Source organism: Spermophilus citellus (assembly GCF_964194105.1).
Source record: "Spermophilus citellus genome assembly, chromosome: 4".
NCBI lineage: Eukaryota > Metazoa > Chordata > Mammalia > Rodentia > Sciuridae > Spermophilus > Spermophilus citellus.
The window spans coordinates 2,040,001-2,057,009 of NC_138185.1; the positions used below are offsets into that span (position 1 = coordinate 2,040,001).

At 61.4% G+C, this 17,009-nt stretch overlaps 1 protein-coding gene across 1 annotated transcript in view; it reads right to left on the reverse strand.

The window, feature by feature from the left end:
• Positions 1-17,009, reverse strand: part of CDH4 (cadherin 4) — a 423,409-nt gene that overhangs the window by 50,569 nt on the left and 355,831 nt on the right. Inside the window, exons 5-6 of the mRNA XM_081289717.1 lie at positions 11,336-11,491; positions 5,657-5,801 (exon numbers count right to left, since the gene is read on the reverse strand). Of these exons, the coding sequence (XP_081145843.1) occupies positions 5,657-5,801; positions 11,336-11,491 (301 nt within the window). The remainder of the gene's footprint in view (positions 1-5,656; positions 5,802-11,335; positions 11,492-17,009) is intronic.

The window sequence follows — 17,009 nt, forward strand, 5'->3', positions numbered from 1 at the left end:
CTGCAGGGCCTCACCAGGCCCCCCTGGTCAGGCGGCCTTGACCACATCTGCCCACTGTGGTTTCTGGTGGCCTCTCCTCTCCCTGCAGAGAGCGCCCTCAGGCTACCGTGCTCAGTGCTGGGTGCTCATGCCCTAGGGCGGGGCTGGGGCGGCTGGTGCTGGGCACAGTCAAGGAACCAGCAGCCTTGGCGGGCAGCTCTCCTGTCCTCGGTGCCTGGCAGGCTGAGGCGGGGCCTTCACTGAGGTCCACCTCTCGTCCACGCCCCACACCCCAGACATCTCCCGGGCCAAGAGTGTCCTTTGTACGCATCCTGCTCCCGACCTTCCTCACCCACGTGTCTGGGAGTCCGGCCTCAGGGCGGCTCTGGTTGGCGCATCCTGGGCCAGAACGAGGCCGCCAGTCAGGTGTGGCTACGGGGACTCAGGTGACCTGGAAAAGGCACCTTGGGGCGTGGCTCCCACTCCAGGGTGTGCCCAGCAGAGTGGCCAGTGGTGCAGGGCTCGGGCTCCCTGGGGGTCTGGCACGCGGTGGAAGCGTGTCTGTTTTTAAACGCGTCCCATGTGGATTAAAGAGGTTCAGCTCAGTAAAGCAGCTTGGCGGATCAGGAGGACAGACGGCTCTGAGTCGGGATTTACAGCAACATTAATGGCCACTGCCTGTGAAGTCGGCACTGCTGGCCAGGAGCCCAGGTGACGTCCTCCCCTCGGCCCCAGCTCCAGGAGGTGGTTAGGATTTTGCTGACCTGTTAGAGGCTGCAGGACACTGGCTTGCCAGGGCCACAGCATGGTCATGCCACAGCAATGGGTGGCAGACCTGGATTCTGAGGTGCCACCCCTGGATGTGGGAAGAGTGACGGAGCAGGACACAGTGAGCCTGCAGATGCCGGGTTGTGGGCACCGACCTACCCCAGGGAAGGCATGTGGGTGGATGCCTGGTGTGCATGCGTGGACTCTGTCCACGCTGATTTCTGCAGTCATGAGGACAGCGTGGAGTGGGCAGGAGAGACACAAGGACAGGTGAAGTGGCACCGAGAACCCAGAGATGCACCCAATGTGCCCATGTGTCTCTATTTATTTTTTAATATTTATTTTTTAGTTTTAGGTGGACACTACATTATTTATTTTATGTGCTGAGGATTGAACCCAGTGCCTCATGCATGCTAGGTGTGTCTTCAGCAGGCACGAAGGAGCTCAAAGCCACACGCGGTGACTGCTCCAAACAGGAGGGGGACAGAAGACAGGAGCGGGTCCAGTGCGGGGGACAGATGGGAGGACACAGGCAAGCTGTGCTGCAGGGTTCAAGGCGAGGGAGATGTCTCGAGCTGGTGACCGATCACTACACGCCAGCACAGCAGCGACCACCCCAACGCCGGCTGGGCTGCAGAGGGGCCGGCCCCCCACATGGACGCAGCCCTGCCTGAGGGGCCTGGGGCCTTTCTCAGCCCAACACCCCGTCTGGAGCGGCCCCGAGGCCCATGTGCTGAAGGCCTGATCCCAGCTGGGTGCTCCTGGGGGTGGTGGAGGCCCAGCCCCGTGGGGGAAGTGAGGCCTCTGGGGCAAGCCCTGGAAGGATTGTGGCCCCCCACCGCTCCTCACCTGCCCCACGGGTGGGCAGCTTCCCTGCCACGTGCTCCTGCCACCATGCTCCACCTCGGCACAGCCCCCAGAGAAACAGGCCAGGCGACCGAGGACCCAGCCCTGAAACAGAGCAAAGGCAGACTTCTCCGTCCCTTAAGGATCGGTCACCGTGGGAAGCCCACTGAGGCACGGGGGAGCAGGAACGGCCTCGAGGCCTTTGATGCCGAGAAGTGAAGACGCGCTGGAGCCGTCCCACGCCAGGCCACTGTGCCGTCCCCTGCCAGGCCACGGTGCCTGCCCCTCCAGGCCATGGTGCCGACCCTCTGGGCCCTGGGTATGGGGTGCTCTCAGAAGCTCTGTTTACTTATCTTTCCTCACTTTGTTTTTTGGTCTTGAGGATCGAGCTCGGGGCCTCGTGCAGGCCAGGCCAGCCCTGTGCCCCTGTGCCCACCCCACCCGCCAGCCTCTTTTTTTTTTTAAGAGCCCAAACTGGAAAGGACCCCAGCGCTCTCCGGTTGGTGGATGGCAAGCTGAGGGAGGTCTGCAACCACAGCCTTCGCTCTGCCGTGAAAGGACGGAGCTACGGACAGACAGTACCTGGATGAGCCCCCAGAGGACAGCTGGGAGAGCCAGTCCCCAGCGGTCACTGTACGACCCCATCTATTCAGCGCTCTTGAAACAAGCCACAGAGGTCAAGTGCAGATTGGGGGTGGCGGGGCTGAGGGAGCGCAGGGGAAGAGGCCTGTGTGGCTACAGAGGGTGGCAGGCGGGTCCCCGATGGGCCCTCCTGTGTCTTGATGGTGGTTCCTGCAGCGGCACGTGTGACAGACTGCGCAGAAGTGCAGGCACACACCGGTGCGCTGGTGACTCTGGCAGGCCTACAGAGGGGGGGCGGTGCCGACTCCTGGGTGTGGCCGGTGTCACAGCCCTGCAGCACCCCACGGGGGCAGGCCAAGGGGCTTGGCTGTACTGTTTTGGGAGCTGCATGCGATTCTATACTTTTCCAGTGAGTCTCCCACCGTGGACCTGATGAAGGTGGGTGCTCGGGGTGGTGGGAGGGACCCAAGCCCTGGCCACCGGGCTCCTGCCCGAGACCCTCAGACCAGGCCCCTGGCACCCCTTCTCCAGGCCCTCCTGTGCCTCTCGAGCTACACCCTTCTCCTGGGAGCCCTGATTTGGGCCCCTCCTGGGGGACTTGGATTCCGGCACTTGTTTCTCTGGAAGGCCTCTGGATCCCAGGTCAGTCGATGTCCCCAGGCACTGTCCCTCATTACTCTGAGCTCCTGGGGTTGGTTTGGAGCAGGCAGGAAGCGCAGGGGCAGTGAGGGTGTGGCATCGGGGCACACAGAGGGAGGACGTGCTCTTCCTGTGCCCCACGGGCTCAGCAGGGTTGGCGACAGACCCAGGGGACCTTCCCGGACTTGGGTGGGACCTGGGAGGAGAGGGCGCCCTCTCTGGGGCCTCTGGCAGGGAGGCCAGTGTGGCCCTGGAAGACTTCCCTGAGAGTGACCCATCAACGTCAAGGAGAGGGCCAAGGAGTGATGAGCCACAGTCTGGAAAGTTCCGTCTCTGCCCTGGGAACCGCCCCCCCTGCAGCTGCCACCACCTCTGGACTCCATCCACGAGGGCCAAAGCGTGGCCATCCCACGGGGCCCTGAGGTGGCTCTGCCCTCTGCTTCCTGGGAGATCTCAGGGCTGTGACCCGAGCCACAGTGAGTGCCAGGCCCCTGCCCGCGGGAGCAGGCCAGCGGTGTCACAGAGGGCGTCACACAGTGAGGGGCCAGGCTGGGAAGGGAGGTGAGGCGGGCTCCTGGTGGCCCTGGGCCCAGGCTGTCACTGCTGTCCCTGGTGAACGCAGCCCTCTCAGCCTGTCAGTATTTAGTCTTCCCTCCGCTCCTTTCCATGGGGCCCCTGAAGCCCCTCCTTGGTCTGGCCTCCAGAGCAGGTGGCTGACTCCTCACCCCACGATGCCATGAGCTCCCCATCACTGTCATCGACCGAGGCACCAGAGGAACTGCTGAGGCGGTTTCCAGGCCGCGGGGACGCGCGGGCCAGGCTGTCATGCTCTTTTGGACGCCTGGTCCTTACCCTCGATGGGCTGATGGAGGAGAGGGCTGGCTCCGGGCGGCCAGCCTGGGCACCAAACAGGTCCTTCCAGCACGGAGCCGGACTGTGTCCCTGGGGCTCTGACAGGGGCACTGACGCACAGTCCTGGAAAGGCTCAGGTGGGGGAGGAGGCGCAGCGGAGGGATCAGGGCCCCGGGCAGGGCCGGCCCTCACCAGGCCAGCCTGACAGCCGGGGTCCCCAGGCTGAAAGGCTCAGGGACTCTTCAGGAGGCGAGGGAATCGCTGCGTTTATAACCCTAATGGGCAAAGCCAGCCACACGTTGGGAAGACTTTCACTATTGATTTGTTTTTAAGTAACATGTGGAAAATCTGATTTGTGATAGAAGGGCCCGGAGAATCCCGCTGCCTTTCAACAGGCCTGGGCCGGGGCAAGGCCCTGCCCCCACAGGAACGCACCCAGCTGCGCCCACCCTCCAGAGCTGCACTTGCTGCGCTGGTGGCTTTCTGTGGCGGCCTGTAGATCATTTGCTCACCCATCACCTGTCCTGCCTCTCTAGGGACTGCAGGGGGGGCCAGGATGCTGCAGAAACAGTGGCACAGCCGTTCCCTCCCTCCGGGGACACCGGGCTCACTGCTCTCACAGTCCCCAAGACAATCCATCGAAAATGCGACTCCTGTTGAAACAGTGGCCCCCGGGACAGAGACCTTCCTGCCCCAGCGACACCACGGGTCCTCCCTGGGACCCAGCTGAGCAGGTGGCTTCTGAAGCTGGCCCCGCCCGGCTCTGCGCACCCTGGATGCCATTGCAGAAGTGGCCTCCGTGTGCCTCAGGCTTCTGCAGAGCCCAGAGCCGACCTGCCTGTGGGCCGGCGGAGAGCAGGGCTGGGGTGGCCGGCTGAGAAGCAGGACGCCAGTGAAACGCCAAGTTCAGCTCCACGGGGAACCTTCCAAATGTAAGTCTGTCCCCGAGTTGCTTGGACAGCTCGTGTGGCCGTGTCCCCTGTGTCTCCAGTTGTCTTGGGAGCCCTGTGCTTCCGTGGCCACCTCCAGCAGCCCCCCAGAGGCCTTCTTAGTGACCTCAACGGCCCTGCCCAACACAAGCGGGCAGTGCTGTTCTCAGGGAGGACCCTCCCGCCCTGGAGGCAGCAGAGTGGGGGCTGGTCTTTCCACACAGAATGGGGTGTTCTTAACCCCTGGCCGGAGCGCCTGCTGCAGGTCTGAACCAGCAGGTGGACTGGCTGAGACCACCTCCAGCAAGTTCCCTGGGGCTGCTGCCTCCTGTGGGCCACACAGTGGCAAACGGGGCCACCAGCTGCTGAACGCTTCCCTATGCTCCACCCCGTTGGCCGCTGGCCATGAGGCTCCACACTGCGGATGGGGAGGGGATGCCCACTTCCTGGTAGTCACAGGGACACCTGCTTAGTAAGGGCCTGTGGCACATGACCAAGCCGTCGCCATCAGCTGTGCTACAGGGGAGCCTGAGGAGGGACAGGCCCTTGGGTCAGCTCTGAGGGGACAGAGGGCCCTGCACATGGGCCCCTCCTGGAGCTGGGGAGCCTGGGCTGTTTCCTATTGTGTGTGGAGCCAAACCCGAAGTGGAGCCCAGAGACCTCAGATGGCAGGTCTTGGCCCCCGGCTCCTTTCCTGCCCAGGGCCCGGCAGGAGCTCCCCCTCCCCGGCTCACCTGCAGCTGACCTCAGACCCCTGCTGGATTCTGCTCCTCCCCAGGCTCCAGTCCCCAGCCCACAGGAACCCTGCAGAGGGGCCTTCCCTGTTGACAGTGTCCCCATGACTCTACGCCCGGTTTCTTCCCACGCCCACGTCACTGTGGTTCACGGTGCTGTCACCCCTTGGTCTGCACCCCACTGCACCTTGAGGCCCGTGAGGGCTATGAGCCTGTCTGGTGCGCCCTGTCAGTGGCACCCACACAGAGGGAGGCCCTGAAGACCCGTCCCTGCCCGGCAGAGCCCGAGGGTCCCGTGCCAGCGGCTGTGTCTGAGGGGCGGCCCACCTGGCTTGGAGCCCTCGTCCACAGAGCCGTTGTAGACCTGGTTCAGGAACTCGGGGCGGTTGTCATTCATGTCGATGACGTAGATATACAGGTCGATGGGGTTCTCCACCTTGTTGCCATTCATATCCACGGCGTGGGCCCGGAGCTGGGGGCAACAGACACGTCAGAGCCATAGCCACCCTCAGGGTACCCCGGCCCCGCCTGAGGCGGTTCCCTGGGGACGGCCGCACTAGGGAAGCATGACAGCAGAGGCAGCTGGGCAGGGGACGGAGGGCTTTGGTACATCCAGAAACTCCCCTGACTCTCAGTTCTCACCTCTGTGCAAATGTGGCCCAGAGCAGGAGCCGGGCTGCCGTCCGGAGTCTCTACTGGCCGAGACTTCCAGGGCCTCCTGGCTCTTCTTGACTGTCCCCAGATGCCTGGGGGTAGGTAGGGACCCCTTAGTGGGATTTATGTCCCCACAGTGGTCACAGAAGGCCATTTATGCACAATAGAGTAAGGGGCTTAATGCCTGTTCCTGGGAGTCGGCCCTGGGCGGAGGCTCAGGAGAGGCTGGGACAGAGACCCAGCGAGGTGAGGCTGGTTTGGGCGTCCACTGTAGGTCAGCCTCGACGGCTCACCCCGTCTGCTCCTGCTTTCGGGTCGGTTCTAGGGCCTGGCCGGCACAGAAGTGGGAGGCCAGAGCTGGCCCGGGGAGGGCTGGCTGGGAAGGTACCCTGCCGGGGAGACGCCCCAGGGGGCTTCTGCGGGAACTGTCTTGGAGGAAGAAAGGGAGGTCACCTGGACTTGGGCCGGAAGACTCTGGGGCTGCTCAGACACACGCCTCGAGGGTTGCACCTGTTCATTCACTGGCTCAGTGAATTCCTGGCCCTGGCTGGACCTTAGATCATTCAGGAACAAAAGATGTGGCTGGACCTAGCGTCTTTCACCAGATGGAAGAGTGGCACCAGGAGGGGAAAGATGCCATGTGCCACTGGGTGTAAGGACAGCGGGCCGGGGCTGGGAGGGGCCAGCATGGCCTCTCGGGGGAGGGGTGCTGGGCTGAGACTGTGAGGAGCGGACAAGGCCCCGGACACAGGGGGCAGGAGAGGGGCTGGTGGGGCCATCAGGGACCTGGGCAGCAGAAGGGGTCAGCCCGTCCATCCCCACCCCAGAGCCATGATGGCCACACTGGTGACGCGACTCACATCTCTGCTGAAAGCAAGTCACCCCCGCAATTGGACAGAGACTGGACAGAGAAGCACAGGAGTGCCCGTGGGGGCCTCCCCAGACCCCGGGACCAGGAGGAGGTGTGTCCCCTGCCTGTGAAGGGAAGCGCCACAGCTGACAATGACGTGGGCGTTTGGTTGGGGTTCCGAGACCCAGGAGTGGATTGCACCTCTGAACTGTGTGTTCCAGGGGAGTCCAGAGCCTGGCTTCACCAGGAGCAGGTGTGCGTCCTAGGAGACGTGTCAGGGACGTGTCCCCGGAGCCTGCAGGCAGCCCTGACACGGGGGCTGGGCACACGCCAGGCCAGCTCCGCGACGTCTTGGAAATCTTGGAACGCCACTTGGTCACTTTAGCTGCTGCCCCGGGGGCCACGGGCAGCCCACCCGCACCATGCCCAGAAGGAGAAGGCTTCCCACGGTGCCTGGCCCCCTCCTGTCCCACTGTCCACGCAGTGTGCACAGAGCAAAGGTACTTCTCCTGACCAAAGCTGCTTTCTGCTTCAGGAGCCGCCAGGGCAGCTCAGGAGCCAGCACAGTCCCCACCTCCCTGTCGGAGGCCCCTGGCTGTGGCTTCCCCGGAACCTCGGGGCACCTTCTCTTTGTCTGTCCTGAGGCTGGGCCACCCAGGGCTCGGGCTGGCCGTGCCTCCTGGGCAGGAGGGGGATGCAAACATCCAGAGGAGCGGCCCAGCTTCCTGTCACTTGCAAACCCGGACATGGTGAGTCTCCCAGGGAAGGCTGAGGAGGCCACCTTCCTGTCCCCAGTGGAGGTGGCACTGGTGAAAGCCGATGTGTCGGCTTGGTCACGCTGGAGAGGGAAGGTGGCTGGGGACCGTGATGCCTGCTGTCCCCACAGTGCTCTCCCCTTCTGGTCGTCCTCTCTTCTCCGAATCTGACCAGGGGTGAGCTTCCTCAGGGCCACAGAACCCCAACGGCTCACGGGGCCCAGGAAGGTCGGGGCTCCTGGGAGACTCTTCCCCTTCAGCAGGTGCCTCAGCTCACCTCCCCGCCCACAGGCTTCCACAGGGCGGGCGTTACCCCCATCCCTGTCCCCAGGGGGAGGCCAGGCCAGGAGTGCAGGAACCCGCCAAGGTGACAGTGTGTGGCAGATTCAGTGTGTCTTCCTTAGGGGGTCCTCAAATGAATCAGCTCGTCATTTTGCAAAACAAACATTTGAATGTTTTCGTGCTTGTTTGCTGAGGTGACAGGTGTCCACAAGTGGCCAGCACATTCTCCAACTAGGGATCCAGTCACTTGTCCCTTGTCAGCTGAAGGGCCCAGATGGCAATGGACCGGGTTCAAGGGCTCTTGGAGGGAGAGACTGCTGGGTGGCTTCATGAATGTCAGCTGCTGGTCCCAGAGGGGATTATGACGCCATCCCGCCTGGGGTTTGGGTTATGTCCTTGGCACAGTTGACCCGGAGGCAGGGTGGCCTGACCCACCCTCCACATGGGTCTTCCCAGCTGACCTGGTAGCAGGGGGGGATAGTGGTGGGGGGCTTTGCTCCCTGTTGCTGTGCGGAAGCTCAGGCCCACAGGCCAGGCAAGGCAGGGGCCCTTGGAGGTGAGAGTGGCCCAGGTGGAGAGCCAGCAAGGACGTGGGGACATGGGTCCTGTGACCCCAGGATTGGGAGTTGGCTGCTGTAGCCCTGAGCCTGGAAGGCCCCAGGAGCGTCCAGGCCAGCTGGCACACTGACTCTGGCCTCATGAGACTCGAAGCAGGACCCTGGCCAGGCCCACCCCGCGTCTCACCACGTTTTAGGCACCAGGTTAGTGCTAATGTGTGGCGCAGCACAGAGACCGGCACCCCTCCTGCCTGCCTGCTCGGAGCTCTGATGGGCCACCAGGCCCTCGGGGGTGGAATCCTCAGGGTGGCACTGGCGTCCACTAGGAGGGCCACGCCAGCAGCAGGCTTCTTTGCTGTGAGATGCAGGGTCTGGGCAAAAAGGACACCAGGTTTCAATCCAGAATTCGGCAAATGGACTTAGGTGCTCCAGTGTGGGCCGTGGTTCCCACTGACCTGCTGACCTACAGTGGGCCGAGGAGGATGGGCTCTGTGGCCAGGGCAGCCCTGCTTGGCCTGTGCAGGGCTCGGTTTTCCTCACCTTGAAGACGGGAAGAGAGGCGAAGGTGACGTCTGGGAGGCTTGGCCCTGTGTAGGAGGCTCCGTGAACGCTCACAGGGGGCTTTGCTGCCATAAACCCTAAACTTCAGGGCGGTGCGAGGAGGCGGAGGGGACGTGTGTGTGACAGTGTCTGGCAGTGGCCCAGACACTGAGCCTACTGTGGGCAGCCTTCTTAGGCTTAGGGTGACCATTTCCTGCAGCTCAGCTGGTGGCATGTCACAGCCGGTGGACTGTCTCCCTGGTTCTGTGGATGAGCCGGGCCACCACCATGAGGAGCGCCCAGGGCCCCAGGCCACCAAGGCCAGGTATCCTCCAGCCTGGCCCAGGGGAGGGTGGAGGCGCTCTCTGTGCACGTCGAGCTGTGCCAGGCCATGTAGGCCTCCGGACAGGCCAAGGGAGCAGAAGACCCTCAGGGGGTCACAGACTCCATCAGTCACCCTTGTCCCTTGGGGCCCACAAATCGACTTCCAGGAGGTCCACTCTACTGAAAATAGGGTCCTTGGTGCCCTTGGTGGAGGACGGGCACAAGGGATGGCTCCAGACTGCTCTTGACCCAGAGTGGCCCATGGAGTGCCCTGGAGCCTGGCCCCTTTCCTCTCCTGCCAGGAGCAGGGGCCTGCAGCTTCTCAAGCCCTGCTCCGTGAGGTGACACCATCCTGAATGAGTATGGGCTTGCAGAGCCAGCGTCACGCCCAAGACCCGAGGCCACACAACTCTCCTGCTCAAAGGGCCCTGTGGGAGGCTCGGCACGACGCTCTGATCCCACCCTCCTGAGATTCTCGATAGGTTCTGGACGAGGGGCCCTGCCTTCCGCTTTGCGCCAGGACATGGAATTCTGTAGCTGTCCTGGACACAGGAGGAGCAGAGTAGGGTCCCTCCCTGCTCACCACTGAGGCCACACCAGGAGAGGCTGGAGGTTCCAAGGCCGGCCTCCCCTGTGGGGAGGCTTCCTTTCAGTGGAAATTTCTCGGGATGTAGAGGGCAGGCTGAGAAGAGCCTGGGCTGCAGCAGGCCGTCTGTAGTAGGAACACGGGCCTCACCAGGGCCCTGCCAAGGGCTACCACCTCCCAGAGCAACTGAAGCAATTTTGGAGACATGTGATTGACAAGAACCACATTTCAGGGAGAAATCAAAGGGCCGCAGTGGAGGCCTGGGGTCAAGTCCTCCGGGAGAAGAGGAAGTTGGGGACTCTCTTGGCTGGACCTTCTTAGAGACCCCAGTGACTAAAACTCAACCTGCTAATCCTGGAAAAGGTGAACTGAGTCAGAGTGGCCTCTTCATTGGCCTGTGTGGGACAAAGTGCTGTGACCAGGCTTCAGAGGTGACCGCCAGCCGGGGAGAGATGGTGAGCAGGCAGAGGGCTGAGCCACTGTGGGTGGTGGGGCTGTGCAGGGACCTGCAGTCTTGCTCACTGGGGGCGGGGGCCTGTTTTCTCCCCACTCAGTGAAGGTCATAGGGCCCCCACGCCTGGTGGGACACCCTCTAGCCTGGGCACGGACCCTGAGTGCATTCTGGGGGCCTGTGTGCATGTGGGGGTGGAGGGCAGCAGGGGAGGATGGCCGGGGCTGGAGCATGGGCAGCATCCTCCTGAGCATGTCCATGGGGGCGTGTGGTGTTGAGAACGGCCAGGGGGTTGGCGCTCCTCTTCTCCGGGGTGACTTCACAGAGGGGCCCTGGGCCTCAGCAGTGAGCAGAGCCTTCCCTCTTGTTCCAAAGGGACAGGTGGCTTTCCTCCAGATGCCCTGGATTCCCAGGGAAATCTCTTTCTCCACCAGCTGATAAGACTGTCTTTCCCCTTCACCTCCTGTCCCTGACGAGAGGCAGAATCCAGATCATGTGCCTCCTGGGGCAGGTGCAGAGTTCCGCCTGGGGACTCTGGGCACCATCTTTCTTAGGGGCTCTAGGCCAAGAAGGATCCGGGGCCTCTTCATCTCAGCCTATGTAAGCTCCCCACAGAGGGACCACATCTACGCTGTTCATGTCTCCATGCCCGGCACCTGACCCAGGGCCGGCACAGGGTCAGCGCTTGAGAAATGAGACCTGAATGGGTGGATTGGTGGGTGGATGGGGCATGGATGGGTGGATGAGGGATGGATGGTGGGGGATGGACGGGTGGATGGACGTTTGGCGGAGGAGTGGATGGGTGGTAGATACATGGATATTTAGATGAGTGGATGGGCGAGTGGAAAGGTAGGTGTGTGTGTGTAAATGAAGAGACAGGAGAGCTGAAGTGGGTAGATGGGAGGCAGAGTTGGAAGTTCGGAAGCTGCTGTCTGGGTCCAGTGAACTGGAGGGCGGCTCTCAAGTGCTGTGAGTGCGATGCTGACCACCCCTCCCCGGACACTCACGTGGTAAGAGGCTCGCTCCTCCCGGTCCATGGGCCTCGTGACGTACATGCGTCCGGACATGGAGTCGATGCTGAAGACCTCCATGGGAGGCTGGTCGGCGCCCACACCCGTGATGCTGTACCGAATGGGAATGTCGTTGTCTTTGTCAGACCGGATCTGAGAGGGAGGACACAGGAAGGGTCAGCCTATTGTGGGGACCCTGCCAGAGTGACTTGATGAATTTTAAGATACACCGGGGACCGTGGCTGATTTTCCATCTGCAGGAAGGACACTCAGTGTGTCCCATGGCCAGTCAGGTAATGGGAGGGTCCAGCGTCTGGACAGGGAGCGTGGGACGCCTGGTGGAGAGCCACTCCTCAGGTTGATTCCAACGCCCCAAGGAGACCAGGCCGGACACGGAACAGGCGGAGGCCTGGGGAGAGCCCGGGGCCCTGGGAGAGGGTCCTGGGAGTGCCTCACAGTAGGACCTTGGTCACAGAGGGGTGGCAGAAGGTGGTGGCTGAGCAGTGCTTGGCCAGGAACTGAGTGCTGACAGCCCTTGTCACTGTGATCACAGAGCTAAGTCAGCACAAAACCTTCCTCGGAGAAGCTGCGACGTGTTGAAACACAGCCCAATGGGGCCTGGCCCCAACACCAAGGTGAGATGGGGAGGAGAGCGTTGGGGCGGGGCCAGGGCCTGCGTTTGTACGGGGTGCGGCTGTTTTACGTGTGACCAGATCGTTGGGCGAACAGAGACCTTTGGGAAGCAGAAAGGACCATGCAGAATTAAGAGTTGTGTGTCTCTCACCAGTGACAGCAAATGTCTGTGAGGGCTGAGGGACGCGGGGACATGGCGCCAGCCCTGGGCAAGAGCGCAGCACCGCTAAGGGAGGTGCCTTGCTTGGGCTCTGAAAGCCGAGGTCCAGGGGGCTTGTGGTCAAGTTTGGTGACACCTTTGGAGAGCACGGCTCCTCAGGACCTCCAAGCTCTGGGGACCACGACAGCGTTCTGTAACCAAATGGACCTTAGGTACAATCTTGAAATGTTCCACAAAATTGACCATGACCTTTTGCTGAAGCATTAAAATGAAAATTTAGTGGTAAAACTTAAAAAAGAAGAACTTTTGTTCTGAAATAGCCACTAGGTCAAGCAGTAATCACAAGTGCTGTTTAAAAATATCCTCGAAGCTCAGTAACGTAACGAGGAGACTCTCACAGGGAGAAAGCCCGAGACCGTGTCCAGCAAACGCGCGCCAACACACCCCCACTCAGAAGAGAACTAGGGCAGGAGAAGGAAGGGAGCACCTGGCGGCAGGAGGAAGGGACCTGGGGCGGGATGCCAGAGCCCCCTGATTGCGGGGACCGTGGTATCGAGGCCTGAAGAGCAGCAGGCCAGGAGCCAGCCTCGGGGCTTCTCAGGAAACTAACGCACATTTGCAACTTTATCTGGGTACCAGGGGCTGAACTTAGAGGTGCTTAACCACTCTGCCTCGACCCAGCCTTTTATTTTGAGACAAGGCCTTGCTAAGTTGCTTAGGCCCTAAGTTGTGAGGCTGGCTTCAAACTGATGATCCTCCTGCCTTAGCCTCCCGAGTCACTAGGATCACAGGTGAGTGTCATCAAGCCTGGCACCTTTGGTACATTTAAGAGGAAAAAAAAGAGACTTTTTAACATCCTATTTTTTTTTAAGAGAGAGAGAGAGAGAGAGAGAGAGAGAGAGAGAGAGAGAATTTTTAATATTTATTTTTTAGTTCTCGGCGGACACAACATCTTTGTTGGTATGTGGTGCTGAGGATCGAACCCGGGCCGCACGCATGCCAGGCGAGCGCGCTACCGCTTGAGCCACATCCCCAGGCCAACATCCTATTTTTTTATATGTCACACAAGCACAACTGAGAATCTTGATGACATTGACATGTTTTGAGACCATAGAAATAGACTGGAGCAGTGAAGGGGCGACAGACCTCATGTCGGCAGGAGGCTCCAGCCTGCAGGGCAGGAGCTTTTCCAGAGCAGAGGAGAAGCAGCCCTCTGGGTGTCACAGAGCCTGTGAGCCAGGACGTGCTGTCCCTCTGGGGCGTGAGCCGGGCTGCAGGCCAACCCCAGGTGTGGTGGGAGGGGCCCCGACAGGCCCTGGAGCCCCTCACCTCCGGGGAGCAGGTCTGTCCCAGACGCACCTCTGCAGTGGGAGACAGGCAAGGGCCGCAGCGGAGGCTGCAGAGGTCCGCGATGATGACTCTTTCCCGTTCAAGGTGTTCCCCAAACCGCAAGTCACACCCCAGGAAGCCCCTGCTCTTCAGAGGCAGACCCTGCAGGACCAGCTCTCCCTGTAGCTGTACCAGAGCCCCCCACTATGGGTAGAGGTGCCCCTGCCACCTGCCACCTCCCGCCACCCTGGAGGGCACCAGCCATGGTGACGGGAGGCAGAATCCTTCACCTGGGAGTGAAAGGAGGCGGGTTCTGATGCAGGTCACGTGAGTCTTCGAGGAGGCGGGCGGGACATGGGGGCTGTGTGTGTGCTGTGAGTGGCATTTGCCCTCTGGTGTGTGCAAACACCACCCGGGCTTCCTGCCCACCACCCTGGGCAGCACAGGCAGAGGCTCCAGCTGGGTCTGAATTGACCCCCTCCTCTGCAGGAGGCCACAGGGTAGTGTCCCCTCAGAGCCAGCCCGGCCGAGGCAGGGTATTCTCCCCATGTCCTCTGTGGGCGAGGCCCTAGGGATTTTCACAAAGCTTTGGCCACCAGGCCACACAGGGTGAGTCTCGCCTGTGCCTGACTGTCCCTCTGTGGTGGGAGAGGGGAGCAGGAGGCTGTGACCCCCCAGGTGGGGCCTGTGGGCTAGTGTGTGTGACTGGGTTAGGATGAGGGCACAAAAGGGTCTTGAGTGCTGCCGCCAGGTCACCCTGGACCCCAGGGACACGCGGAGCCAGGGGAACCTCGGAGGCAGGCAGGGTGCGCAGGAGGCCACCAGCCGGGGAAGACGGCGCTGCTCGCGGAGCTGCCACTGCCGCGTCTTCAGGCCGAGCCCCGCCTTTCACGGGAAATTTAATTATACAACTGCTGAAAAGGACCTGCCACAACTTAAAGATGATTGTTTTGCACAGAAATCTCATTATGTTCTGACCACTGGGCCGCATTTGCTGAGTTCTTCAGGGCCGCTCGGTGCTGCCTTGTGACATGCGAGGGCAGTGGGCCACGGTGGGCCGGTGTCTGCCCGGGTCTTGGCAAGGGCTCTCAAGTGCCCAGAACTCTCCTGCGGTTTTCCACGTGAGGAAGAAACACGGTGATGATTCACTGGATCAGGGGAGAGCGGTTTTCCCCTTGGTTTGTGTCTGGAAAGTGAGAAGAACATCACAGCAGTGTGCGCGGGGGCCAGGAAGGAGGAGCGCAGCCGGCGTTCCCATCACACTCCGGGCTTTATGGTGCCACCGAGAATCACCCTCTTTTGCATTTGTTATTAAAGGACAGAACAGATGGCGAAAGGTTGGTTTAAAGTGATGTCTGCATTAAAATAACGTATGGCGGCCCGTGATCATGCCCGCTTAGGGCGCCTGTGAGGCCGGCTCTGTCCTTGGGAAAGGCTGGTGGAGGGGTCTGGCAGGACCAGCTGCAGGAGCGGGTGCTGGATCCCACAGGAGGCCCAAGCTGAGAAGACCCCCGTGTGTGGCCCTGCACCTGGTGTCCACCAGAGACCTCACCTGTGGGGGGAGACCCTCGGCCTTGAGCAGGCAGTCAGCAACTGCCCTATGCAGGGCCAGAGGGGCTGCAGGACCACACGGCCTGCCTGGCAGGTCACCTGCCACAGGCTAGAGCTGTCTACCAAAGGGACACCCCTAGTGACAAACATGCAGAGGGTGTGAGGGATGGGGCCCGGAGCATCTTGGAGGAAGTCAGGTCCACCCTGAGCCATTTGCTCATGTTCACTGCCTTGCACAGTTCCTGGGTACACAGAAGCACACACACACACACACACATGCAGTCCAACAGATGCACACACAAATGTACACAAACCCAACACATGCAGACACATAAACATGCACACACAAACTCAGCACACACGCCACCTGCACACATAAACACACACACGCCACCTGCACACACAAGCACAGCACACACAGGCATACACAAACATACCACATGCACACACACAAACACACACACAAACACACACACAAACACACACAGCAAATAAGCACATACAACACACACACTTCACAGAAACATATGCAAATACAAATATGCCCACATGAACACACACAGACACCTAACACAGCACAAAGATTCCCACAAACACACAGGTACACACCCACACGTGTGTGCCCACCGTGGCTCCCCCTCCCTGGGCTGCCTCCTGGAGGAGGGCTGGCCTGTGGTTCTGCCACCGTGCAGCCCCCTGGTCCCCTCCTGCATTTCCAAAGGTGCCTTCACACTCCTGGTCAGGTCTCCCGCCAGGACCTTGTTCTTCTGAGGACTCTGTCTTAAGCCCAAGGCTTTCTCCCTGCACCATGTTAAACCCTGAGGTCCCAGGGAGACAGCGCACAGCTCTCCTTTCTGTCACCTGTAGATTCTTGAGTGGCCTACAGCTGAGCCTCCTCTCCTCCTGCTCCAGGTGCAGGCTGCGGGCTCTCCTTCCTCCCTCCTGGCCGGGCCGAGAGGGGCGATTTTGTCATAAGCCCTGACTCTGCTGGAGCCCAGAGGCAAGGCTCAGCCAGGTCTCACGGTGATGGTCACTCCTGGTCTTGGCTCTCATGCTGCCAGGGCACCAGGTGTTCCAGGCTTCTGTGACTGTGCTCTTGCTCTGCAGGGACGGCTCCCTCCACACCTCCCTCCTCCTGCCTCCCTTCCCTGCCTCCCTCCTCTGCCTCCCTCCTCCTGCCTCCCTCCTCCTACCTCCCTCCTCCTGCCTCCCTTCCCCACCTCCCTCCTCCTGCCTCCCTCCTCCTGCCTCCCTTCCCCACCTCCCTCCTCCTGCCTCTCTTGGCCCCTCCGCCCACCTTCCCTTCATTTCTGAGCACTGAGGTTGCCCTGCGGCCACTCTGGGCCCTGGGAACACAACAGGGTGATCTGTCCCAAGAGTGGCTTGCCCAGGCCTGACACCGAGCGCTTGTCCAGTGCCCAGTAACTACTGGATGAACAAATGAAATAAGGAGGCCGGGTCCATAAGCAGGGTGGACAGACAGCCACCAGGTCACCAGTGTGGTGCGCGCAGAGGGAGGGTTTGGAGGAGCCACCACCTTGAGACCCAGAGGATGAGAAGGGGCAGGGGTGGGGCCAGGTGGGGAGTCTCTGAGACGGTAGCCTGTGTGGGACAAGGACAGTGAGCCTAGGGAGAGGGGAGGGAGCGGGCAGTGGAGGGGGCTGAGAATGCCCGGAGCAGAGGAGGAGGGGCCACGCCAAGGCTGGGCAGCTTCTGGAGCCGCCTCCTGTCCCCTCTCTCTCCTTTGTCCTGGGGCCCTTGGTTCAAGGTGCAGTTTCATCAGGCCCCAGCAGCCCAGCCACTTGCTCTGGCCCAGCGTGGAGGTCCTAATAGGAGAGGCCAGGCACTCCCTCTGCCCTGGAGCTCCTCACTGGACCACTAACATCCCGGAGTGTCAGCCCCACGGCCACCGCGCCCTGCCCACTGTGCGGACAGAGACTCCGAGGCCCGAGAGTAAGCCTGAGGTTCTCACAGCTACGAGGGACCAAGGGCCCTGTT